The sequence below is a fragment of the Crinia signifera genome, chromosome 2 (assembly GCF_055691185.1).
Source record: "Crinia signifera chromosome 2, ASM5569118v1, whole genome shotgun sequence".
In the NCBI taxonomy this organism is placed as follows: domain Eukaryota; kingdom Metazoa; phylum Chordata; class Amphibia; order Anura; family Myobatrachidae; genus Crinia; species Crinia signifera.
This window is the reverse complement of record NC_139218.1, coordinates 154148676-154175413: the sequence shown is the minus strand read 5'-3', so window position 1 is coordinate 154175413 and position 26738 is coordinate 154148676. Positions and strand designations below refer to the sequence as shown.

Here is a 26738-nt window from a genome sequence, read left to right as displayed (position 1 = left end):
CACTTTTTAAGCTTAGTACATCTGTCCCAGAGAGAGCGGACAGAAAAAGTAGTCCTCTCCCTCTTCCTATCCTCCTCTCCCCCCTCGGCCTGCACCCATGACCTCGAACAGCCATGCACTGTGGCCCATGCCACAACACATCCTGCTAGGGGGCAGAAAGCATGCAGAGTGAATAGGTATAGCACAGGAACGAGGAACCATGGCTCATGCACAATAGTGTATTTCAGAAAGATAGGGTGACATTTAATGAGATGCGAAAATGTGACTTGCGATATTTTCGACAAAAACTGCCAAAATCGCACTTTTTCCCGAATTTGCATATTTAATGAGATGCGAAAAACAGAAAAAAATGCTGATTTTTGCCACAAAATCGCACTTTCTGAAAGTGTGATTTTTTTTTCGCGCCAGAACTCGCATCCAGATGTTTTCCCATTGAAAAGTAGACAATTCGCATATTTAATGAGATGCAAATTCAGGAAATGTGTCTATAAATCGCCAAAAAATCAGACCAGGTTCTGATATGCGAATTGGCCAGAACCCTGCACAGATCATTGAGATCTGTGCATGGTCCTGTGTTAAAAACTGTGTAAAAGTGTTTTTTTTTTTTTTTTTCAAAAAATGGCGTGGGGTCCCCCTGAGCATAACCAGCCCCGGGCTCAGTGAGCCGGACCTGGTTCCAAAAATACGGGGGACAAATAGCGTAGGGGCCCCCCGTATTTCTGAAACCAGCACCGGGCTCCAACAGCCCGTGGTGTCATGCCACAGCTGGGGGACACTTTTTACATAAGGTCCATGAGCTTCGTGGCTAGTCAGCCTTGGACGGGGTTCCCAATAAAGGGGTCTTCCCCCAGGCTTCACCCGTCCAGGGCTGAAGCCCGGGGCTGTCACCGGCGTCCATGCCCAGTGGACTCTGGCCTGATGGGGTTAAAACTCACATACGTAACATTGCTTTTTGCAGGAGAACTACAAGTGCCAGCAGACCTCCCCTGCATGCTGGGACTTGGAGAACCACAAGTCCTAGCATGCGGGGCATTAATGGGCCCGCTGGGACTTGTAGTCCACCTGTAAAAAGAATGTTAAAAGAAAAGACACACACACAAAAAAGTATAACTGTATTTTACACACAACCACACACCTCAACTTCTTTTTATAACCCAGGTCGAATGGGATATGGTCATTCGGTCTACAACTAGGTTGACAGGCAACAAGGGCGACATGGGTCTAGGTCGACATGGGCAAGGTCGACAGTCACAAGGTCAACATGGGGTTTTTCACTGTTTTTTGAGCCGACAGGCGGTATTTTATGCCCTACCATCCACTAGGGCTTGGTGGGAGAATAAAATAGTGTGCCGAGTGTAGCGGGATGCGGTGCACTTCAAACTGTGTCCATGTCGACTGTGACGACATTCGGGTCCGAAAACAGTGAAAAAACCCCATGTCGACCTTGCCAATGTCGCCCTAATGCTTGTGTCCACCTAATGTCCTGTCGACCTTGACCCATGTTGACTTAGACCCATGTCGACCTTGCTGCCTGTCGACCTAGTGCTGTCGACCCAATGCTTGTTGACCTAGTTGTTGGAGACCAAACGATCCAAACCCGGTCAAATTGCTGGGTTGGTTTCATAAGCTGTAGTGCTTGGTTTCATAAGCTGTAGTGCTTTCACACTGCACCTTGCCCCAGGTCCATACGTCACCAACCCAGTAATAACCCTTGTTTCAGATGCGATGTGAAAGGGGTATAATGGAGCCCGTCTGACTTTTTTTTATTGTCCTACAGATTGGTGTACACTATCAATGTTGGTTTTAGTTGTGCAATTTTATATAAACAGCAATGACACGGACAGATGGAACATAAGCATGAGTCGGAACAGATAAAGCTGAATCAATCACAACATGAACAGCATGATTACTATGCACTCCAGCTACAGTCTGATCAGGTTACATTTATTATGGATCAGAGATTCAAGTACTTGCAGCTACAGCATGAAAATAGCAATATATTGCTGAGCAATATATTACCCCCCCCCCCCCCCCCCCCCCCCCGTGTGTACGGGGCTTAAAGGTGGATGGCTGATGGCAGTTTTGTCACATAGGGCCTTATTCTGATTGGTGTGGTCCGTTCCAAATTCTTTCGGAGCTGACCGAACGCCACGCTGTGCGGACATTGTAAGAACAAACGCCCACAGGTCCTCCGCATTCGGATGGACTCTCTAAGAAGAGGGTGTGTTTTCGTACAACATCCAAACCGTGCGTGTGCGGTGGGAACACAAAGATTCTGCACGGTCTTACAGCGTCCGAACGGATGGGAAGATGCCCGTATGCACCGATGCGGTGTATTTACGCAAACATCACTACTGTAATCGGAACTCATACATCTGCCACATGACACACTTATGCAATTAGGCAACCTCATAAAAAAGGGATTGTTTTTAATTGTAATCAATTAATTCCTAATTGATACTTAAACACATTACTACCACTTTAGATTAACCCTTACATCATGTTAAGTGGTATTAATTCATTGTTGCCCCTTTACCTGTCTTAGTGGTTCCAATTGAACCTGTGAAAAGATTGTAATTAATCACTAATGAGTAGAGGAGTGGATTGTATTGTGGTCAGCTGAGAGTGCTTCAGGTGCGGGCGTACTAATTGGGCGAACCGAATACCTAGCGCATGAACAAGTGCTCTCGGCAAAGTGAAACTTGCTTATGAAGACCGCATGTTTCAGGCGTGTTGGTTCGTTTGCAGACGGTGTCTTCTCCGAATGCACGCCTACCACAGTTTGTGCACTCTCTCGTGTAAGTCCAGATTTACGCCCAGTTTTGCCCACTTTGAAACCACGCCCTTGTGTAGGGGCGAATGACGCCCATATTACGCCCATATTTCCTGAGTCGATTCGGTGCACATTTCTGGACGGTATTAGTGAGAACGAGTACGGAGACCATGCGTGGCACATGCGCATTGCGTTGCCTACGCATGCGCAGACGGCTAAAAAGCGCCCTCCGAAAGAATTCGGAACGGACCGCACCAACCAGAATAAGGCCCATAGATACAGCTGATCCTAATATAGGTGGAAATCTTTATTTTTTAACATGAAAATGTAGCATCAAGCCCATTCACATGGATGGAGATAAAAAAATCAACAGTGTCTAGATAGTTAATAGCTTGACACCATATGGTCAACAGTCCTGTGTGGACAGGATGAAAAGGTCAACAGTTAAATGGTAATCATAGTTTTTTTTTGATATGTAACAAAAGGTCAAGCAGGTCAGGAAATTGACATGTAAATGGATGACACAAAAAATGTCACTGTATGTAAACCTAATTATCCCCCTACTTCCTAACCCTCCACCAAGTGCCTAAACACACCCGCTCCCTTCCGCAGCCTAACTCTCTGGCAAGTGTCTCATCCTAAACTTCCCCTGTGGAAGCCTATTTCTCCCTCAGTTGCTTAACTCTAAAGCTGTGTACACACGGGGGCGATAGGGGCTGAAATCGCTGGGAATCTGGTCACTGGCGACCATATTGCCAGTGATGGAAGTGTGCCCCGGCGATAAATCGCCGGGTGCGCGCTCCCGTTTTCAGCCCCATTGTAAGCTCCTGCGACCAGCTGATTACCTCTGTGGCTCCCCCGGCAGAGGTTCCCTTTCATCAGCGACCATCTCTGGTCGCGGATGAAAAGGAGACACTGGGCAATATATTGCTCAGCAATGTATTGCTAGCAATGTATTGCTGAGCAATATATCTCCCCCGTGTGTACGGGGCTTAACCTCTAAGCCTCGCCCCATCCCTAAAAATCATGAAAACACCCAAAAGAAAATCATGTCGGTACTTGTGTACTAGCACGGCGCCCACTATATTAGGTCGCACGACATATAATCGCATCGCAGGGCATACACCCGATGCACTGCGATGCGATGCGATTTTAAATTGTATAAGCCCCCTATACGATGTTTAATTGTATAAGCGCACCCTAATGGGGCTTACAATGTTAAATGCACCCCCACGCCACCCCTACTATGAAAGCCAACCCGAAGTGTGGCGAGTGCAGCGGTAAGCGTCCTACGACCTTTTCATACCTCCACTATCCACATCGGCGTGGAGTCGATTTAATATAGTGTGGCGAGCGCAGCGAGCCACCGAGCCCGAAGCGTGGCAAACGCAGCGAGCCCCGCGAGGGGACGCGTATTACTTTACATATATTCCATGGCCCCCCCGCGGGGCTCGCTGCGCTCGCCACGCTTCGGGCTCCGTGGCTCGCTGCCACACTATATAAAATCAACTCCACGCCGACATGGATAGTGGGCGTATTAAAAGGTCGTAGGACACGTACCGTCGCCCACACGGGCTCGCTGCGCTCGCCACGCTTCGGGTTGGCGTTGATAGTGGGAGTGCCGTTGGGGGTGCTTTTAACATAGTAAGCACCCAACACATTTAATTAACTTATAGGGGCCACTTTTAACATGGGAAAACCCTTTAGGGTGCTTATACAATTTTAAATCGCATACCATTGTATATGCGATAGAATGGCATACAATGCCATACAATTCGATGGTATACAATTTAAAATTGTATAACATCAGCTGCCAACGCTTAACATCGCATCGCATACCATCGCATGCCTTATGGTCTGCGATGCGATGGGCGCCGTGCTAGTACACAAGTACCATCATGTCAACCTTAGTTTTTGTTGACCATTTGCATGTCAACCTTTTGATGCTGTTGACCTGTTATCGACCTCTGTGATGGTGGCAAACCTATTTACTGTCGACCATCCATGTTGGTTACTCCCTGTATGTTACAGAGTTTACATCACCCCTGCCGCTGCCAGCTGCCCAGACTCCTCCGCTACCCGGACCCCGCAAATCACTGCTGCCCAGTTCTTGTGCTCCCCGGGAGTTTACATACATTTATCGCATGTAAAAATGGCATAGCCCCTTATACACAATATCCACAGTGGTATCCCTTATACACAATACTCACAGTAGTGTCCCTTACACACTAAAGTCAAAGTACAGTCCCTTATACAAATAATGCCTACAGTAGTAGTGCCCCTTACACTTATGTCCAAGGAGGGAGGGGTGGGGGGAGAGAGGGTAATGCAACTTACATGGGAGATCAGCATTGCCGCCAAAGGTGGAGTGGGAAGGAGGGGGAGTAGGAGGTACTTGTGTTCATGTGACAGTTCATATAAACTGCAACCTTCATTTGGGCAGGAACTGATGTGAAGGATTAAAATAATAGTGTGGACCATTTTATTGTATTTATGCAAAACACTCATGCCTAAACACAGCAAAAAAGGCTGATTGCCCCAATTATTGGCAAATTGGGCAAAGCTTAAGCTGCAATTGGAGATGGTGTAATTGTTATCATTACTGCATTAACATTACACCCTTGTAGCACTGAGGTAATTAATTTATTTATTAACAGTTTTTTATATAGCGCACACATATTTTGCAGTGTTTTACAGAGAATATTTGAAAATTCACATCAGTCCCTGCCCCAGTGGAGCTTAAAATCTATATTCCCTACCACATGTACACGCAAACACACACATTATAGGGTTAATTTTTGTTTGGAGCCAAATAACCTACCAGTATATGTTTGTCATGGGTTTGATTGTCACCATGGCCCAAACTGTGGAGAGTTTGTATTTCCCCCTGCTTATTTGGGTTTCTTCTGGATACTCCAGTTTTCTCCCACCATCCAAAAATATATTGGTACTGTAGGTTAATTGGCTCCCAACACAATACAATGATTGTGTGTGTGTGTACATGTGGTAGGGAATATAATTTGTAACCTCCGCTGGGTCAGGGACTGATGTGAATGTTCAAATATTCTCTATAAAGGGCTACGGAATATGTGTGCACTAAGGGCCTTATTTTGGTTCATTCTTTCTGACAAAATCCTTCTTAGAATTTAGTAATTTTGTTTCTGTGCAGGGAAAATACTGACTGCTTTATTTTTACACTGCAATATAGATCTCACTTTGAAGAAAAACCCCACCCAAATCTAATTCTCTCTGCACAAGTAACACCTGCCCCACCTGCAGTGCACATGGTTTTGCCCATCTAAGAAGGATTTTGTCAGAAAGAATGAACCAAAATAAGGCCCTAAGTAACTGGTAATTAGTGCCGCTGCTTGTCTTACAGTGTGGCAGATGGCAGCAAAACCAGTGTAGCAGAGCGAGGAGAGTGCCTCTTCAGCCCGGTGTCTTCCTGCCTTGTAGGATCTGCCAAGCAGGTTGTGCTGGCACTGTAATGGAAGGCTGCAAAAACTATACATATAGTCTAAAAACTGCTTCTCATCCATTTGTTTTTTTATTTATTAAAGTCAGGATTTTACCAGATTTCCTAAAAAAGTGATTAATGTATAATTGGATATTACATATGTAAAAACATAGCTGTAAATTGCATCCTTTAAAAACACGCAGTTTGCGCAATATGCAGATTTTAGTACATGTGACTGTGCATTTAATTATATAATCAAGTACAGTGTCAGGCTAGCACAGCCTCAGTAGAGAGCTGGAGGGAGTATTCCTGCTTTACAGTACTTCATAGCTCTCATTGCCTGCCTTATCACACCGGGGTCAAAATACTAAAGCTTTTAAAAATAAGAGGTGATGTTGCCCATAGCAACCAATCAGATTCTGTCTATAAGTTTAGAGGGGACAGTTGGAATATTGATAACCCTGCTTTATCACAGCTATCCCTAGATCACTAGAAAATGCTGCACCATAACTACAATTACTTTAATTGACGCACAACTGCTGCACAAGGGGTGCATAAACAGCCATAGTGCTTTTTTTTATACAGAATGCCACTAGTAGTGCTATTTTCACCCAAATGCCCCAGTAGTGCCATTTACACATAGAATGCCCCAGTATTGTTTTTTTTACAAACCTAATTCCCCCAGTAGTGTATTTACACACAGAATGCCCCCGTAGTTCCATTTCCATAATGCCCCACATCGTGCCATACATATAATCCACCACGTTGCGCCATACACATAAAATTCCCCTATCGTGCCATATATATATATATATATATATATATATATATACAAAGATAGACAAGCGGCACCCGGAGGCTGTTTCAATAAATCAACGCAGTCAGAGCTGGATCATATATATATATGAGAGACTGTAACCAGCAGCTATTTACCCGACAGCAGTTTCAACTGGACACAGCCAGTCTTCCTCTGCGGGGAATTTTTTATTAAAGCAAGTTCAAATCAATATACATCAGACACGGTAACTTCTGTTCAATTCGGTCAAGGTGGAAACCAACCCAACGTGTTTTGTCATAAGGATGACTTCTTCGGGGGTAATGGTTTGAAAAAATGTATATAAAAGCTCATTTAACATATAATGACGTGGTGGTCCAGAAGGAGAGAACAAGATTACTAATACATACCAAAAGCCTGTAGTAGCCAGGCTTGTGAATAAGCCTTTATTGGCCCATTGACGTTCAAATTACGTCTTACAAAAAATTTTAGGATGGGAGGGGAGAGCATGTCAACCAGGTGTCTTGTAAATGTAATCGTTTTATACATACCAAATGGGATACAAAATAAGGCAAAAACTTCTGTATAGTGGCAAGTCCACTATTGCAAGGTGCACCTAAATGGTGATGGGACTTCATTAGTTTTGGTGCAATTTGGTATCAATATGGTGCAATTAACTATTAGCAATATAATGGTTAAGTTTTTTTACCATGACAAGTTCCCAATAAAAACTATAGTAATGTGATTATCAATAAATAAACATTACCATTACCATTTATGAAAGGATCATTCAAAGAGCAACCTACCTAAAGCCAAATGGTAACTCCTGGAGCTGATTTATATATATATAGGGCTCAGCGTCTGACATCATTTCCTGTGAGCTGATTGTTAGTAATTATATGTTTTGGCTAATATGAGTGCTGTTTTAAATGTAATACATTACCTCCTGTTAATGGTGCTGATGGCATGGATGAGTTTAATGGTGTGTGGGTGTGTCTATTTGAAGGGGAAACGTGTGTTAGTGTCAGTGAATCAATCTGGTGATCTAGTTGATGTTGTTTTTAACTGTATAATGCCAATATTTTTAATCCATATGTCCTTTTTTGAAAGAAAGGACATATTAGAGTTTCATATATATAATTCTCCCCATTATGTCATATACATAATGCCCCCTGTCGTTCCACGAGGAGAGAAGAGCAGAGATTGTGCTTCTTACACCCCTCCCTGACTATGGCGGCCATTTATATAGCACTGGCTTAAAAGCCAAACAGAGTTTGTGGCCTGCCATCCCATCACTAACTGCGGCTACCGTTATGTGAGCTTTGATTAGCCTACAGCCAGCACTGTGATAAATTCATATATATGTGCATGTAGTGATTTATAGGCATACGATGCCATACTAGTTATTCTTAATATAAGATATATTGTGCTATAAACATATGCTATCCCCACAGTGGACATTGTCTGAGTGATGAACAATTCCCAGCAGTCTCTGCAACTGTTGAAGAGGTCAGGAGTTGGTCACATGACCAGGGTCAGGGAATGACAGTTGAGAGGGAGCAACAGTTGGGCTGTGCAGTCTGTGAGGGGAAGATGGAGAGTCTCTGTGGAGAGGGGCGCGGTGAGTGGTACTCCAGCCCCTTATGCAATTTAACATCTCCTCAGGCCAGCCTCCCACAAAATACATAGCACAGCCCCTACACAGGCCGCTTATGCATAGAGAGGGGAGTCACAGAGGAAGAATGACAGACATTACAAAGCCAGCCCTCAGTCTTTATGGGCAGTATTCAATGAGAAAGTTCTCCGTGCATGGAGAGCGTTTTATTTCGCTCTCCATGCACTCTCCGTGTTTTTGCGGAGATTCTCCATGTTTGGAGATTCTCCGTCACGGCACTTTACCCACTATTCAATGTGGCTGATGCTCGCCGCCACTCGCGGCGAGTCTTAACCCCTGCAGCGGACGAGCGACCGCGGCAGGGAGCTTTCAGGGAGCCGGGGGACGGAAGCAGCCAGAGAGATTATAGTCTCCCTGGCTGCTCCAGAGGAATGTGGAGGGGAGGGGGGCTCTCCGGGACCCAGGCAGCACAGGCTGCCCCCCCCTATAGCCAGCGGGGGACCCAGTATTCACTGCACCCGATCGTGCATATTAACGATCGGGTGCAGTGAATATATGAATATGTAATGAGCGGCTCGAGTTTAGTTTTTTTTTTTTTTAATTAAATATATATTCATGTGCTATAAGCACATGAATAAAAATAACATGCCCCTTCACAGAAAAAAAACCCTGATTTTTTGACTCCAAAATTAAAAAAAAAAACCTTTTAGTTTAAAAGTTCACATTCCAGCTCCCCATCAAAAGATGGAGAATTGCTACACGGAGAGACACGGAGAAAATCACTTAGAAAGACGGAGAATATTTCACATTGAATAGGGTTGCTCGCTTTTGGAGAGCAAAATGCTCCGTCCAAGGCGAAAAAAGCAAAAATTCTCCATAAAATACGGAGAATTTTCTCATTGAATACTGCCCTATGAGAGAGAGAGAGAGAGAGAGAGAGAGAGAGAGAGAGAGAGAGAGAGAAGGATGATAAATGCTGGAGAGTATTTATTTACTTAGCTGAAAAAGAGACTGTCATTTGTTTTTGTTAAAGAGTTAACATTCAAGTCAATACAGACTAGCAGTATATACTACACAGCAGAGTAATTATCTGGAGGTGGCCCATACATCTTATTATGGAAGAAAGCCGGTTTGCAGCAGTGAGGTGAAATATACTACGGCTAATGGGCCCCATACATCAGCAATCACAATTTATGGATTTTCAGATATTGGGATATTTTGGCCAGATAAATGGATTTTCAGATCTATCCGACTTTGCCCACACATTACAGATTTATTTCAGTGATCGGCAGATTTTTCCATCTAAAGATTTTAGGACAGGAAGAGAAAAGGGACTGCTTTGGGGGAACGCACTAAGAAAGCAAAATCATAAAATATAACTTTTAATTCTTTATTGTTAATAATCCCACAACTGATTTATATGGGGATGCAGCGAAAAATGAAGAGGTTAAAATGAAGACATACTAACATGTACACACAAAGATTGCATCTTCATATCTGGAAATTGCCCCAATCGATTGTCATTTCAGCTGTTCATAATGTAAATAGATGAAGAAAACGAATTGGGAATGCCCACACATCTAAAAAAGATCTGCAGATAATACCAGATTATTAAACATGTTTAAAAACCTGATTAAGCAATCGATTGGCGATTCTGATTGGGATTGCCAAAAGGGGGAGCCCACACATCTAAAATTAATTGTGGCAATCATCTCCATATCTGAAAATTGTCACAATTAATTGCTGATGTATGGGGCCCTTAAAGTAGAAAATCGCCACATAAAGCTTCCAGCCTAATGGACATAGGGAATCCTACATTGGCATAAATATATAACAAGGAAAGTGTGGTGACTGCAGTCCAGGCATACAGATCTGCTAGTGCTCGACATCAGTGTTGGTCACCATAGCAACTCACTGTCAACAGTGTCCAGTACTGAGAGGACAGAGTAGCTTCAGAAAACTGTCTAATATCACTGCAGTATATGTTAGGCTGATAAGCAGTCAAACGTGGAGGAAAGACTTATTAAGGACAGTGTGGCACACAGCACAGTTAACAGAATCCTGAATATTTAACGTGTTATCCCCAATATATTATTATATCCTGTGGTCCATCTACTAGCAATTTATCTATCCGTGCAACAAAATAGAGCAACGTAGTTCAATCAACTACATTAAGGGAGAAAGGAAACACTTAACAGAGAAAAGATTTATTGTAGACAGAGTTACTGGAGTGGATACTATACTTACAACTACAGACATTGCCTCCGGTTACAAAGTTGCCCTTTGGATTACAAATCCAGTGTTTCTAGTTGCTACTACAGAGGATTAGAATTTACCTGGGACTGTTTAGTGCAGAACTTTGAGCTCATTAGGAACAGTGAAACAGGGTACACCCTGGGACTCTGAAAACAAACACAGAAGCGCTTTATTGTACGCTGAGTGTATATTATTGCGCAATAATAGTAGCCATAAGTACTATTCAACGTACTTGAGCAAAGTCATATATCTATTTGAGAATTGAATGTAATATTTGTATGTTAATAATCTATTTATTGGTTTAGGAAGGAAAGGTAGGGTTGCTTAATGTTCTATTCCTAAGGAAACAGTTCGAGAATAGTGGTCAGAGGTCGGCATCGAACTTCAGTTACTGTATAATAAAAATTGAATTGTGATTGTAGCTTTATTTGATGCACATATTGAATGTTCTATGCATATTGATGGTATCTGTTCCTGAAGAATAAATTGTTTGCTTATTTAAAAAGTACCAAATTGTTTGCTTACAATAAATTGAACACTGTAAAGAGCAGAACAGAAATACTTACCTGTGATAGATTTCACAAGCACCACATCTGAATTGTAAAATGTGCCTACAATCATGGTGTGAGCGATTTCCTGTGTCCCCCGCATCCCTAAGACACCACGGTGGCAGTATGTAGCTGTAGTTACTCCACTCATGGCCAGCAGGCATGGCTAGTGCTGTGAGAGCTGCTCTCACAGCATCTATTCACTGCACTGACAGTGGGGAGACCCAACTGCCCTTCCCCCACACTGCCAGTTCCAGGTGGGACGTGGGACAGTCCAAAATATTGGGGCATTTAGGAGGTATGTAATTACCGGGCCTGATGGAGGGGCATGGTTTGGGCCCTGGTCGCCACACCTCCCTGCAAAGAGGCTGCTGCTAAACTTTTGCCCATTGTTGTACAGGTAGGAGGGGGGGGGGGGGGTGAACACACTGATTGTACTCCTACCTAAAATTGCCCCTGGCTGAGGGGCTCAAGTCCATCCTCTGCGCAAAACTCCTATATAATAGGAGACTCTTTGAAATTAATATAAAACATTACCAAACAAGAAAAAATTAAGTGCTCATTCTCTTCCTAATGATGATGTACTGTATTTTGTCCAGACACAGAATCTGGTGATAAAGATTCAAACCCCAGTTCAAAGCCTATAAAATCTACAAAGAAAAAAGCAGTTTCTATGTTTCAGTCTAAAGGAGAAGGAACTAAGGAAACAAAAGACAAGAAAAAAGGTATCAAATAGAAATAATTCTAATTAATAAAAAATGTAAATGACTGATAATACATTGCTTGTCCCAAATTGTACAGTATCTATGAAATGTTCTTAAAACTGTGAAAATAATCTGCTTCTAATGTTCTTATAAACTAAGAAATAGGGGTATCAGTACCTGAAAGTATGGGCACTAAGATGGATTCAACTCAACTAGCTGCAGTTTAAAATTAAAGGTACAGTAGTCACTCGCTTAAAATAGCCTTGAAAAGAAACTGCACTACTCTGTATAATTTAAACACAATTTTTCTAGTATATGTTTATATGAATGCGGGGATACTGACTGGTTAAAATTATGAAATGCACCCCATAACGTTGTAATATAATTTCCTTTGGCTGAATGTGGGAATATGGCCATGCGTTCCACTGCACTGACACACGCATAATCTACTCCCCACAGCGGTGATATGCATATCTAAAGTGTGGAGCTAATGTGAGGCTAATGGTGCTACGTTCCACAGAGCTGGTGGGCATACGTCAGTTGCTGTCCACGTCTTCGCACGGGGGAGGGCACCCGGAAGTAACATGGGCCCTTATTCTGGTTGGTGCGGATATATCCGCGTGCGTTCGGGCCGCCGATGTTTTGTGTTTGCGCATGTGCAGAGGCATATCTGCGCATGTGCGAAAGGGACATACGTCCAAATTCCGCATGAATTGTCTACACTACGAACAGGGGGAGGAGAGGGGCGTGAAGGGCTGTTTGGCCTCATTAACATATGCATACGCCCCGCGTTTCATGGGCGTTCCCATGAAAATGCTGGGCGTACGTATGGTAATGTGGCTGTGACACACGTGTAGGGGGCGGACATATGACATTGCCGGATGTCAGCTGCCCGCCCAGATCCCTGCTTTTGCACGGAGAAATGCCCAAGTGGTCTGAGCTCGCGGGAGCTGCCTGACCACTCGGTCCTGCATTCGATGGTATGCGACCATCGAATGATGGGGGAGGTTCCAAGAGATGGAGGAGGTGTATCCATGAGAAATCCACTCGTGCTCCATGCGGTCAGCGGCTTACCGCATTCAGACGGAATGAGCGATCCGTACGGAAGGCGGGGTTTAGGACGCACGGTCCTGGCCGCATATTCGGCTCCGGCCGCACAGACCAGAATAAGGCCCCTGGTGACGATATGCGTTCCAGGCAGATGGAACTCATGCGAGTGCCCTTAAACAAAAACTAGATTATTCTGCGTACAGAAGTATGAATTTGGCTAGATATGTAGTACAGCTCTTGAGGGTAAACCATGTGCCTGTTTTTTTTTATGTATATATCAAATTTTTATTGTTCAGTTTTTTCATTGCATAAAACATGATATTTTTCTTGTTTTTAAACATCATCTCTTATGCATATCGAATACAACGTACATACATTTAAACCCCCTTGACACAATACAAAAATAAACAATACATATGAAAAATAAAAAACAAACTCAACCGCATACGTTGACCCCCGACTTACATGGGGAGGGGATAGGGTGTTATATTAGCAGCCATTATACTCTCGCTACTTTATATTTAAACCCACACTTTTCATAATCCTACTACTCGTGCCCGCTTGTCCAGTGTATCAACCTCTTCACTTTATTTACCTAACTTACGATTACGGTGGAGGAAGGCTGTGATACACTAACCAAGGGGCCCAGGTTTCCTTGAAAGGAATTTTGATTTTTTCCTCGACAATACTGGATAAATATTCCATATGATACAAGGCCCAAATTACCTCCCTTATAGCATTTTTAGATGGGCTAGTACTTGTTTTCCAACCATGTGCCTTTTCTAGGTGTGTAATTTATGAACAAAGTATAGTTAAACACAATTTCCTGTCAAGATTGGCAATTAATTGCACCAGCTGGGACATTTGGGTATTTAAGGCCTGATGCCATAGTGCTGGGGTATCACACTCCAGTCATCGAGAGCTATCAACAGTTATTGTTTTCCAGATGTCCACACAGGATCACAAGTGAAGTAATTAGCTCCACCTGAGGATCTTTTAAATGTGTCAGTGAGTAATGAGTGCACCTTTGCAGCAGCTAGGTTGTCTAGAAAATGTGAACTGTTGGCAGGGCCGGTGTTAAGGTGCCCATACACATTACAATTATTGTATCCAATATTGGATACAATATCGCATCTCATCGCATCTCGGTTTTGCGATAAGATGAGATGAGATCTAGTACATGTGCAGCACATACTTTTTGTACTAGATTTTATCTTATCGCAAAACCGAGATGCGATGAGATGCGATATTGTATCCAATATTGGATACAATAATTGTAACGTGTATGGGCACCTTAAGGCTTCTCAGCACCCTAGGCAAAGCTTCAACCTTTTACCATGTCGACCTAATGATGTCGACCATAATGCTGTAGACCAAATGACCGCATCCCATGGGGAGAGCAGCGGTATTGCAATCCATTATATTTCCAAAGCTTTCATATTGTATGCAGAGGGGGTTTTATTTTTTTATTCCTATGGTTGGGTAAAAACAAAACGTATTGCCAGGTTCAAATTATACTCTAGGAGGGCAGAGGGAAGGTTGGGAACACCACATTTGGTGGCTTTCACTCACTTGGTTTTCTTGAGGTATATAATAGACCAGCTATAGGGTACTGATAATTATACCCACAAATCCCTAGATTCTGAATTGTTCCCTACATTTTCCACTGCTGCATTGCTACATGTCACCAGAGCATCTCTACCTCCTTTAGCTACAGTATGCATAATATTTTGTTTACCAATATGGACTCTATTTGGCTTTCCATAAATAAAAATTGGGTTAAAGACACAGCATGACATGCTATGCCCGTTTTGGGGTAACCCCACTTGTTTACCTGGCATATCTGCATCAACATACCTCACATGGAAAGCTATAAGTCTTTCAGCTATAAGGGATTTATTTGACCCAGGTGGGGGTCTGCTACCTTTTCAGAATTTATTTTCCAAATTATCTATTGGTAATAGAGACTATTTTATGCACTGCAAGTCAGGCATTATATACAAACTATGCCTTCTGCTATGTTAAAGGACAACGTCCAGGATCGGCTGCATAATATTTTCAATTCCATTGGCCCCTATAGAATTTGCTATATGAAATCATGTCTGCTCCCTGTTGATCCTGATACTATCTGGTCGAATGTTGCGGCCCTTAGGTGCTCTGATACCACCTCTTGCCTCTCAAGATATCTTAACCAAACATCTAGATAAAACAATGAAAACCCTCAACTATAATGCTATAAGAGGTACAGTTGAAAACTCTACATCGGGCATATATTTCACAGGCACAACGTAAATACCAGTACTTTGTGCCTGGGGAAACAGGCTTGTGTTTGAAATGTCCATTCATCATTCTGTCATAGCATGTGGGATTGTGGCAATGTGAGAACATTTTGGAATAAGGTTATTAATGGAATTTGTAATTTGCACTTGATAAAAGACCCAATAGCTATGCTATTTGCCAATTTCTCCACCTGGAACCCGTAAGATGGAGCTGGTCCCTTTTTGACCATTGTGGTCATGGTGGCCAGGAAAATTATATTGCAGTCCTGGACCTCATTCTCACCACCGTTTTTGTCTTCAGTTAAGGCAGAACTGACAAAACTGGTTTACTTTGGCAGGCGTGCCTGATATTGAGAATAGGGTTAAACGCTTCATAGGATATGGGGCGTTTATATTGATTCACTTGACATCGGTACTAAGACACAAATATTTTGAGGGTACTACTTGGTGTTTACTTCATTCATTAACTTGAGACATCCTGGAATAATTCTTGCTAGGGGGAAGGGGTTGGGTGGTTTACTTATGTTGAATGTTTTTGTGTGCTATTTTTTTATTTGTCTCTGTTCTTTTATTTTCTATTATGATTTTATTTTGGAAAAGTTGTAATTTGTGGACTGTTTGGAACTGAGCAACAAAATTGTTGTCCATATTTTCCATTACTTAACAAAAATTGTGTTGTTGTTTTTTTTTTAAATGGATATCAGATTTCTCTTGTGGAAGATAAAACCTGTAATACTTACATGTTATACAAAATGATACTATATTAAAACAATGGTCTGTGTGCAGGGATCATTTATCATTCTCCAATTCCTTATATTCCAAAAAATATGCAGCAGGGTCTTCAAAGAGTGATAATGAGGTAATCGAAGAAGAAGAAGAACCTGTGAAGAACACAAATAAAAGAGGGAAGAAGGGGAAAAAAAACAAAAAGGTAATAAATAAAAAAAACTAAGTTGTGTTTTTTAATCTATATGAATTACTCAGTCTTCAAATTAAGAAGTTGTGAATGTTTGTGTGATTTCAGCACCCAATTAAGCATTAAATGACTTGACAAATATTGTGTGACATATATTTATAAACGTTATCACCAAATGATCATTGAGAAATCAGGTTATTCATATGTAAAAAGACCATCAACCCATGGTTCGGTCTAGATATCCTAGTTGGAGAAAGGACCTCTGAGCAAGGTCCAAACATGGGAATCCAAATGCAACCTTGCAGTCTTGCTACACTCACCATTACTTACTTACTTACTAAAGACAATTGGTGGTGGCATGGATAATGACACTGGGAGGCCACCGGCTTGCTTCCAACTCTCTCTCCCCCCACCCTACCCCCTCTGGGTAGGAAGGGGAGGACTAGTAGGAAATTCTAAAAATTGTGCATGTAAATTCTCGGTACTTGTTTCCTAGAACGGTGCCCACTAAGCAATTTGCTTAGTGGGCTATTCTGCATAGGGAAATTGCATTGCATCGCATGGGTCATTTTAGGGCCATGCAATATGCGATGTGATGCGATTTTCCTATGTAATTTATTCACTGCTCTCTCAGCCCTGGGCCATCGCATCGGCCACAAAATCGCATGCGATCGCATGCTATTTTATATGGTGTGCGATGCCATGACATTAGGTATACAATAATATGATTGTATGTCCTCAAAAATAGGTTTAACACCCCCCCACACACACACACACTATCTACACCACCCGAAGCGTGGCGAGCGGTGACGGAACGCGTCCTCCAACTTTTTCATTACCTCACTATCCACATCAGTGTGGACTTGATTCTATATAGTGTGGCAAGCGCAAAAAGCCACCAAGCCGGAAGCGTGGCGAGCGCAGCGAGGGGACGCGGAATACATGTAAAGTAATCCGCGTCCCCTCGCCTCGCTTCCGGCTCGGTGGCTCTCTGCGCTCGCCACGCTATATAAAATCAACTCCACGCCGATGTGGATAGTGGGGTAATGAAAAAGTCTGAGGACGCGTTCCACCGCCGCTCGACACGCTTCGGCGGCAGTGAAAGGGATAAAAAAAATTGTATTTGAAAAAATATTGTGTCAGTACTCGGTTAGATTATGCTTGTAGTTTAGAGGGAACATTGGTAAAGATAAATATTATGCTGAGTACATTTATACTATGGGGGAAAAGTAATAGGGTGCAATTTTTTTAGACAAAGTCAGAATTTGCATGTGATTCGCTTTTCAGTAACGAAAGTGCTAGTTTTTTTGTAATGAATATGTGAGCATAACTAGCACCCGGCCCATTGAGCTGGTCCTGGTTCTCCAAATACGGGATCCTGTCACCTCCACAACAATATCAAGATCTGCCTTTTCTTCTCTATGTATGCCACCTGTCCCACACAATGTCTACACCATTGGTTCTCCAACTTGGTCCTCATGACCCTACACAGTTCACGTTTTCCAAGTCACCCGAAAGGTGCACTCATTACTGGCTGACACATTTTAAAAGAGCCACAGGTGGAGATTATTATTTCACGTGATTCTGTGAGAAGACCTGCAAAACATGCACTGTGTGGGGTCTTGAGGACCGACTTTGAGAACCTGTGGTCTACACTATTACAAGGCCTGGGCCTATTAGAAACTAATTTATTATAAACTCCTTCTATATTTCCTAACTTTCACGTGTCTAACCCAAATTCAATTTGTACTGAATGCAGACATGTGACTACACTTCCTCTCCCAACCTGTTTCTTATGCTGTGCCTCTCTGCAGAGCAAACTTTGGCTCCATTTTCTATTCAAAATAACTCCAATCTGTTTACTAATAAGGCCGCCATACACTAGAATGATTTTGAACGATTTCATGTGATTACGACCTTTCAGGTTTATATATCATCTGTAAAGGGGATATGGTGATTGGGTCACCAGCAAGTTGTTAGACAGTCATTAGGTCAACACCATTAGGTCGACATGCATTTAGGTCAACATGCAGACATGGTCATTAGGTCGACATGGTCATTAGGTCGACAGTAAAAAGGTTAACATGTGGTTTTTCACAGTTTTTTTTAGCCGATGTGCCAACAGGCGGTATTTGAGTAGCCCTTGAAAAATGGCTATTTTTAAGCCCGAAACGCGTTAAAATATGGAGGTTTTGTTGCTCGATTAGGTGTTGAGGCATGCCGTAAGACATCTCAGCGGTACTCTGTGCTCCCCCATTTGGATTGGTGGCTCACAGGACTGTCTCCACCTGCCAGCTCCTTTTATTATTTTATATGTTTGTTTAGGTCATTTGACCCTTGTTTTATCTGTAATTTTTGGTACTTGTGTATTATACCCAAATGGGTGCTACAATGTTAAATGTACCCCCACGCCACCCACCCCCCCCCCACTATAAACATGAACCCGAAGCGTGGCGTGCGCAGCGCGCCAGCGAGGGGCGGCGGTACGCGTCCTACGACCTTTTCATACCCCCACTATCCACGTCGGCGTGGAGTTGAGAATCTAAAGTGTGGCGAGCGCAGCGATCCACCGAGCCCGAAGCGTGGCGAGCGCAGCGAGCCCCGCGTGGGGACGCGGATACCTTCACAGGTATCCGCGTCCCCTTGCAGGCTTCACAGGTATGCTCGCCACGCTTCGTGCTCGGTGGCTCGCTGCGCTCGCCGCACTTTCTATTCTCAACTCCACGCCGACGTGGATAGTGGGGGTATGAAAAGTTCGTAGTACGCGTACCGCCGCCCTTCGCGGGCTCGCTATAATACACAAGTACCTAATTTTTTATGGAATAAAAACATCCTTTTTGAGGATCTACCATCACCTGCTTCTTTCCTGGGACCACCTGTGAGAGGGACAAACAAAGAAACCTTTCTGCGCACATAGGGCTTTGTCCCTAGGTGAGTGTTGGACACAAGGGGTGAATCTGTGAGAATGAAGTTGTGGTACAGAGGAAATTGTCAAAGATACCTTTATATGCAAATAGGGTATTGCTATAAGGTCAGTATCGATCCAGCAGATGCGTGGTTGCTGATGGTATTGTTTTTGAAATCGGAAGTTGAATAGGAGGAAGACCATCGATTTCCAAGTACAAAGAAACCCCTATATGCACATAGGGCTTTGAGTTAAGGTAAGTTAGCAGCATAGGTTCCCCCGTCTAGACACAGGAGGACCCCTTAGATTCACCTCAGCTTATTGGTGAATCAAAATATATGTAGGGGATACAGCGCCAGTGACAACACCCAATTTTTTCTGGAGTTTGTGTGTGGGATTGGGTTATCCCAGGTTGAGGTCATAGGCTGCAGTAGCCATTAGCGCGGTCATTGTTTGGTATAATTGTTTGTTGTGAGGACCTAATGACCCCGTCAACCTAACTCATGTTGACCTAGACACATGTCGACCTAAATGCATGTCGACCTAATGACTGTCTAACAACTTGCTGGTGACCAAGTGATCCACACCCCTGAAAAGTCTCACATCCTACAGTTTATGTTTTCCATCCAGTCCCATGAGTGCCAGATAGAAGCTCCTACATAGGTCATACTAGACTAGTGATTTATCTTAATCGGATGGAAAAAGGAGTTCTTTTTGTGCATGCGATATTCTGCATGCGATTTATCGCAGAACGTTTGACTGAGGATTTCTGTCCCTCTAGCCCCCTAATCCAGCCCATCGGATATATCTTATAGTACATACCATGAGATATATCCCATGCAATCTATATTGGCTTGATCAGTCACATGAGATATATCTTATGCAAAAAAAGACACCAAAGTACAATATACAGGTCTAAAGGCCCTCATACATTAGCTCGACTTGTCCTAGGGACAAGTCGGACCTGATTTCCCGGGCAGCTCCCCGGGAGGGGTCACACATGATTAGGCACTTGATGTGCCAAGTTTTGCATATGATAAATCGCCATGTGATTTATCATATGCTGTCAAATAGGCAGCGGGGGGGGGCTTGAGAGCCAGGCAGGGGACACATAGGCAGCGCGCGGGGGGACGCCGGTGAATGACGAGTGAGCTGGGTAGGAGGATCGGGAACTCGCTCTGCAAGGGAAAAAAAAAACAATACAAATGAATGCAGCTTGTGATTGGCTGAGAGCTCTCTCAGCCAATCACTGGCTGCCCATTCATTTGTATTGGTTTTTTTTCCCTTTCAGACTAGAGTACTAGTCCCCGATCCTCCTGCCCGGCCAGCTCCCTTGTTGGTTCACCAGTGTCCCCTGCCCCCCCCCCCCCCCCTTTGCTGCCTATTTGACAGTTTAGCATGCCCGGCTTACCCCCCCTGCAGCTCCCCAGCATCTGTCACCGCTGACTCTGCCCGGCTCTCCCGCTGCCTGACTCTCCGACGTCCCCCGCCCGCTGACCCTGCCTGGAGGCTGCACATAAGATTTAGGAAATCTTATGTGCAGCCGGTCCAACTGCCTGACTCCGATCTGATGCGCACGGGTCCGCGCATTGGATCGGAGGGGAAGTCTAATCATGTGATTTGGAACGATTTCATGGCCCGTTTCATCCGAATCGGGTGAAATCGTGCCCAAATCGCATAGTGTATGGGGGCCTTAAAGGCCCCCATACATTAGTCCGAAGGACAAGTCAGACCTGATTGATCCAGGAGCTCCCTGGGAGGGATCACATGTGATTAGGCACTTTATGAGCCAAGTTTTGCATGTGATAAATCACATGTGATTCATCACATGCAACTCCCGGGGAGCTGCAGGCAGAGGGAGCAGGGGGGGCATAGCAGGGGGAATGCCCGCCAGGGCTGGTGCTAGGGTGTCCGGCGCCCTCCTGCAAACCATAAAATTTGTGCCCTTTCACATTGCCATTGCAACAAGCTGCAGCCCAAATGTGGGAGCGTATGCAACATGCAATCCTATGTACATGTATGCATACACCATCTCAGTGCTGTGCGAGAATTGCATACGTTATGGGCTAGATCACATCGCACGGCACGTGTGTGCGATGCGATCTGAAAGCAGTACAAAAAGTATGTGCAGCACATACTTTTTGTACTGTGCGATGCGATGCCCGCGGGAACGCACATCGCATCACATGCTGCTATTGCAGCATGTATGGCCACCTTTAGGCACATAACCCATTATTTAAAAAGTATCTAAATTAAAATAAAAAAATCTACAATTATTAAAAAATTTGTTATAAACATGTATAATAAAAGACTCACTGTTCTTTTGCTATTTAACTCTTGTGCAGTCCCTCCCCTTCTATCTGCATAGGTAGGACGCTGAGGACGCCATTACAACCCTCTTGTGACTGAGGGGGAAAGGAGGGGAGAGAAGGAGGAGATGGAAGAAGAGGGGAGGAGATAGAGGGGGTGGAGTGTTGAGGACTGGCACTGGCACAGATCACTTAGAAGAGGGAAGGAAGGGGAGGCGGCGCTGCTGCCTGTTTGTCATTTGATTGACAGCTGACAGGCGCCGGGAGCAATGGGTAGGGGGCGGATCTGGACATGACATGTCATCCAGGCATTCACAGACAGCGCTACATGCCTCAGCGCAAGTGTCTGTGAGTAAGAGGGGGCAGGTCGCAGGAGGACAGCTGCTCAGCTTCTCCATACTGCCTCCCGCTGTCAGACAGACACTGCGGGTGTTTTGCCGGTTGTGTGCACTCGTGGTGCAGGAAGCAGCTGTTTATACTGCTGCCTGCCCGCTGTCAGACAGGCGCTGCGAGCGGCGTGCAGGAGGCAGTGACAGTGAGGGCTGAGGTAGCTTTAGCAGAGCAGGGAGGGAGACAGTGCCTTTTCAGCATGGTGCCTCCCTGCTTTGCAGGAGCTGCTGAGTGGGTAGCGCCGGCCAGAGCAGGGCGGCGCAGGGAACCGGGTAGGGGAAGTCACTGCCGGGCAGCGCGCCAGCACCAGTGACGGGAGCACTAGAAAAAAAATACCCATATAAGTGAATGGGCGGCCACTGATTGGCTGATACCTCTCTCAGGCAATCAGCGGCTTCCTATTCATTTGCTGATTATTTTTTTATTTTGGCGCTTTGGGCCGATTTCATCACCCGATTCATCCGAATCGGGTGATATCGTGACCAAATCCCATAGTGTATGGGGGCCTTAAGGGAAATTCCATCTGACTTCAGGGTCAGACATATCGTTGTAGTGTATAGCACCTATAATGCTCTCTATAAAACCTGATTATCTAGCACTGTTACATCAACAGTTCAATTATCGATAACCTATGATGATTATTATTATTATTAACAGATGCAAATTTTATCTTAATTATTAACCAGCATGATGCAGAGTTCCCTTAAAATCTGCACTGACTAGTCCCCGTGTATACCAGCTGTTCAGCAAAGCAGTGCAAACACAACCAGATTCAGAGGCCAAAGTCAGTTAGGTGTTCAGGCATCAACTCTTAAATAGAGAGCAGGTGTGTTTGCTTCTATGAACCAGCATTAAAGGGGAATCTCGGGCCTGGCCTGCCATGAGGGGGCTACAGGATCTGCACATATATATTAATTTGGTAGACAATATTGTCTGAAGTATGGCATCTCTTACAATCTTGGCAGAAGGAAGAACGTCCACCATCACCAGTTATAGAAGTGGATAATCTGGAAGAATTTGTACTTCGTCCTGCACCACAAGGAGTAACAATCAAATGCAAAGTGACAAGGGATAAGAAGGGAATGGACAGGGGATGGTATCCAACATATTATGTTCATCTTGACAATGAGAAAAAGGTAAGTACATAAATCATTCTAAGTTATCCCTAAATCTGTCTGTTGCACCCATCTGAGTACTAGACAGAAAAAAGTGATATGTTTGTTTAACTAGGAGTACGTAGTGGCAAGTGTAGTAGTGTTTGCACACTGATGGAGTCCAGATAATACTTAGCAATAATAACAACTTTAATAACAATGGGGTATGGTGCAGTGTGGGAACACTGAGTGAGTCCAGATAATACTTAGCAATAATAACAACTGTAATGACAATAGGGTATGATGCAGTTTAGGAACACTGATGAAGTCCAGATAATAATGCAAGTACAAGGAATGCAAATATAAGGAGAATGACGTAGTGTTACTGACACTTGAAGACTTGGAAGATGCCGTGCAAATTGGGTCTAGATGAGGCACCTGGAAAGCGATGGAAATCTTTGATGGAGAATATCAATGATAGAACACTGATGATGCTTAAGGATGATGACGGAACACCAATTATGCTGAACAATCACCGAAAGTGATGGAGAATCACAGATGGTGGACCAATTGTCACTGGAGACTAGCTGGGAAGCTAGTAGGAAACTCAGGAGGTCAGCTGTAACTAATCGAGAGTTGAAGTAAGATGATGGTGATCCGATGTTGGACCAATGGTGACCAATTATCAATGGAGGCTAGCTGGGAAGATTGTGGGAAACTCAGGAGGTCGGCTGGAACCGATGGAGAGTTAAAATAGTATGTTGGTGATCCGATGTTGGACTGATGGTGACCGATTGTCACTAGAGGCTAGTGGGAAGCACAGGAGGTCAGCTGGAACAGGAGATGTTGATCCAATGTTGGAACTATGTGACCGATTGTCACTGGAGACTAGCGATGGTGCTGGGCAAGCTGCACGTTGGAATACTCAGGTCTTGGAGCAGGATGGCAAGCCCTGGAAAATGACACCTGGAAGCAGCCTGGAAGACACAGAAGAAAACACCATGCAGGTAACATACCTTCTAACTGTCCCGTTTACAGCGGGAAAGTGCCTGGGGCCAGCAGTGTCCTGTGGCAGGGGGGCAGTTGGGAGTCCCCTCTGCCACAGATTGTCAGCGGGGAATAGACGCATGTTCACAGTGTCTATTCCTTACAGGCAGTGGGGCAGTGGTGGCAAAACAGGGCGTGGCCTCGTATGAGTGATGTGTTTTAAAGGCCATGCTCCTCACTGCGAGGCCACGCCCTCAAGTGCCACATAGGCTGCAGACATCACAGGAAACAGCTAGGCTGTGGACATCATTGAACTTGCCACTTCCCTTCAAACCAGTATACTTATATCAGCCAGTGTGTGGTGATTGGTTGAGCCATTAGCAGGACAGGAGGATGCTCAGGATTGGCTGTGAACAAACAGGTGACTGGAATGGGCATGGCTGCTCCAATGTCCAAGGAAGGAGGGAAACAGTGTTTGTACAGCACATGGTTGAGGCCTATGATAATTGCAGCAGCATGGAAGCAACAGGAGACTGGGGCTGACAGGCATACATGACCAGCAGGGAATGCTGCAGCATCAGGTGATGTCTGGAAACACACTGTAGAGCAGGGCTGGGCAATTGCGGCCCTCCAGATGTTGAGGAACTACACATCCCAGAATGCTTTGCATTAGTTTTGCTATGTGGCCATGGTGAAACTGATGCAAGGCATGCTGGGATGTGTAGTTCCTCAACATCTGGAGGGCCGTAATTGCCCAGCCCTGCTGTAGAGATATAGAATATATGTCTTAATACCTGGATCCCGACAGCCCTACCTTTTAGGGGTGGCCCCAGGACACCACTGTAGGAACTTGAGAGTCCTGAAAAACACAAAAAAGAAAAAGAAAAAGGACAAAGCTGAAGTAATTTTTAGAGGTTTTCTCAATCTTCATCTTCGGAGGCAAAACTTTTGCTATCACATTGCATGGATCATTCAGCATTACTGGAAACATGATTATCTTCCTGGAGAAAAACATGGCTAGGGAATATGGAACCTCCCATCACAAAACTTGAGTCATTTACAGATTCAATATCAGAGTCAGATTCGAGATCCAAGGTGAGTATGGGATTTTTTTCTGATGGAATAGCATGTGTTGTAACAGACAGGGCATTAACAGATCCATGACTTGATGAAAGACCAGGTGAGGAATCACAGAAAACACACCCAACTCCTGAAAAACTGAAATGCTGTTATTAGATTACTTATGAAATATTTCCAGGTGAAGTACACAATGAGCTGTATGTAACTGACTTCCAAGGAATGTGAGTTTAGTGCAGGTTTAGAAACACATTGTTTTCTGGCAATTCCTAGGTTCTGGATACACTGGTCTAGAAGAGCTTGATTTAGCTCAGGAAGCAATGACACAGAGGATTGATTTATAGATGAATACTTGAAGATGATGACAACAATTTAAATGGACCAGAATGGACTGGTTTAGGAGATAATTCTCTTTGGACTGCTTTCATAAATGCAGGAAGGTCACTGAATATAGGATCCTTGGATTTGATGAAAGGATTAGCCCAGTCTAAGACTTTAACTTTAAATAGGAGTAGCAAATGATTGACTGCATTAGCAGGGGTAATATCCTTTGATGATTGGAATCCATCTCGGTGAGGAATTGACGTACAATAAGATGAAATGGAGTTAAATCTCCTTCAAAGTATGTGAATGCTGGAGTTTCACATGGAGGACTGGATGTCACTTGAATTTGCAGATGATAGACTTAATTTGGAATTAGAAGACATAGGTTCAGTATTAGAATACTCTGGGATAAGTTCTTTACCTGAACCATAAGACAATAATGGAAAGGACTTGCAGACGTTTAAATCAGCTAGAACTGATAGAGTCTCTGACTTGACAGATGGATTGATTTTAGATGAACTTGGGCTGGCCGGAAGGGACTTTGGACCTATGGATGGAACCGGATTGGGTTCCAGGGTAGATGAATCATCTGGAATTGAGGAATCTACAGAAGTTTGGATTGCCCCAGATTATGTCTGAAGAAATTTGAACTGGCTGGAACCGGAGGAGTCTTTGAATTTATGGAAAGAATCGGATCAAGTCAAGAGACCGAGGAATCAGATGGATCTGAAGGAATCTACAGACTTACAGATAGAACCAGACTGGATCTGATGACATTGGAACCTGCTGGAAACGAAGGAGTCTTTGAACTTACGGATAGGACCGGATCATGTCCAGTGACTGAGGAATAGGCTTGAAATGAAAGAATATTTGAATATACATCTGGAACAATATTGTATTCAAAGCAATTTGGACCGGCTGGAACCGGCAAAGTCTATGGACCTACAGAGGAGACCGTTCTGAGTCCAGAGACTGACGAGTGAGAATGTTGAGGTAATCCAACCTGAGGCTGGACTGTGCTGGGTGCACTTTGAGAAGTTGACAAACAAGAGTTCATGCCTTTATTTATGGCTCTAAAAATTCCCACTTGGGGACTAGGCCCTGAATACCCCTTTTGGAGAACAATTTTGGGGGTTTGTGAATCCAGTACCTCTTTTGGGGGAACAATTGCTGGAAAAACCCTTTAGAGATTTTAGAATCCAGTATCCCACTTGAGGTTAACAAACTAGATGATTCTCATGCCATTTCTCGAACTTGAACATTGGATGTTCTACCAGGG

At 44.0% G+C, this 26738-nt stretch overlaps 1 protein-coding gene across 1 annotated transcript in view; it reads left to right on the top strand.

The window, feature by feature from the left end:
* TULP1 (TUB like protein 1) overlaps positions 1-26738 on the top strand; it is an 87357-nt gene that overhangs the window by 46172 nt on the left and 14447 nt on the right. Inside the window, exons 6-8 of the mRNA XM_083171113.1 lie at positions 12024-12149; positions 16291-16388; positions 22943-23113. Coding sequence (XP_083027239.1) covers positions 12024-12149; positions 16291-16388; positions 22943-23113 — 395 coding nt within the window. The remainder of the gene's footprint in view (positions 1-12023; positions 12150-16290; positions 16389-22942; positions 23114-26738) is intronic.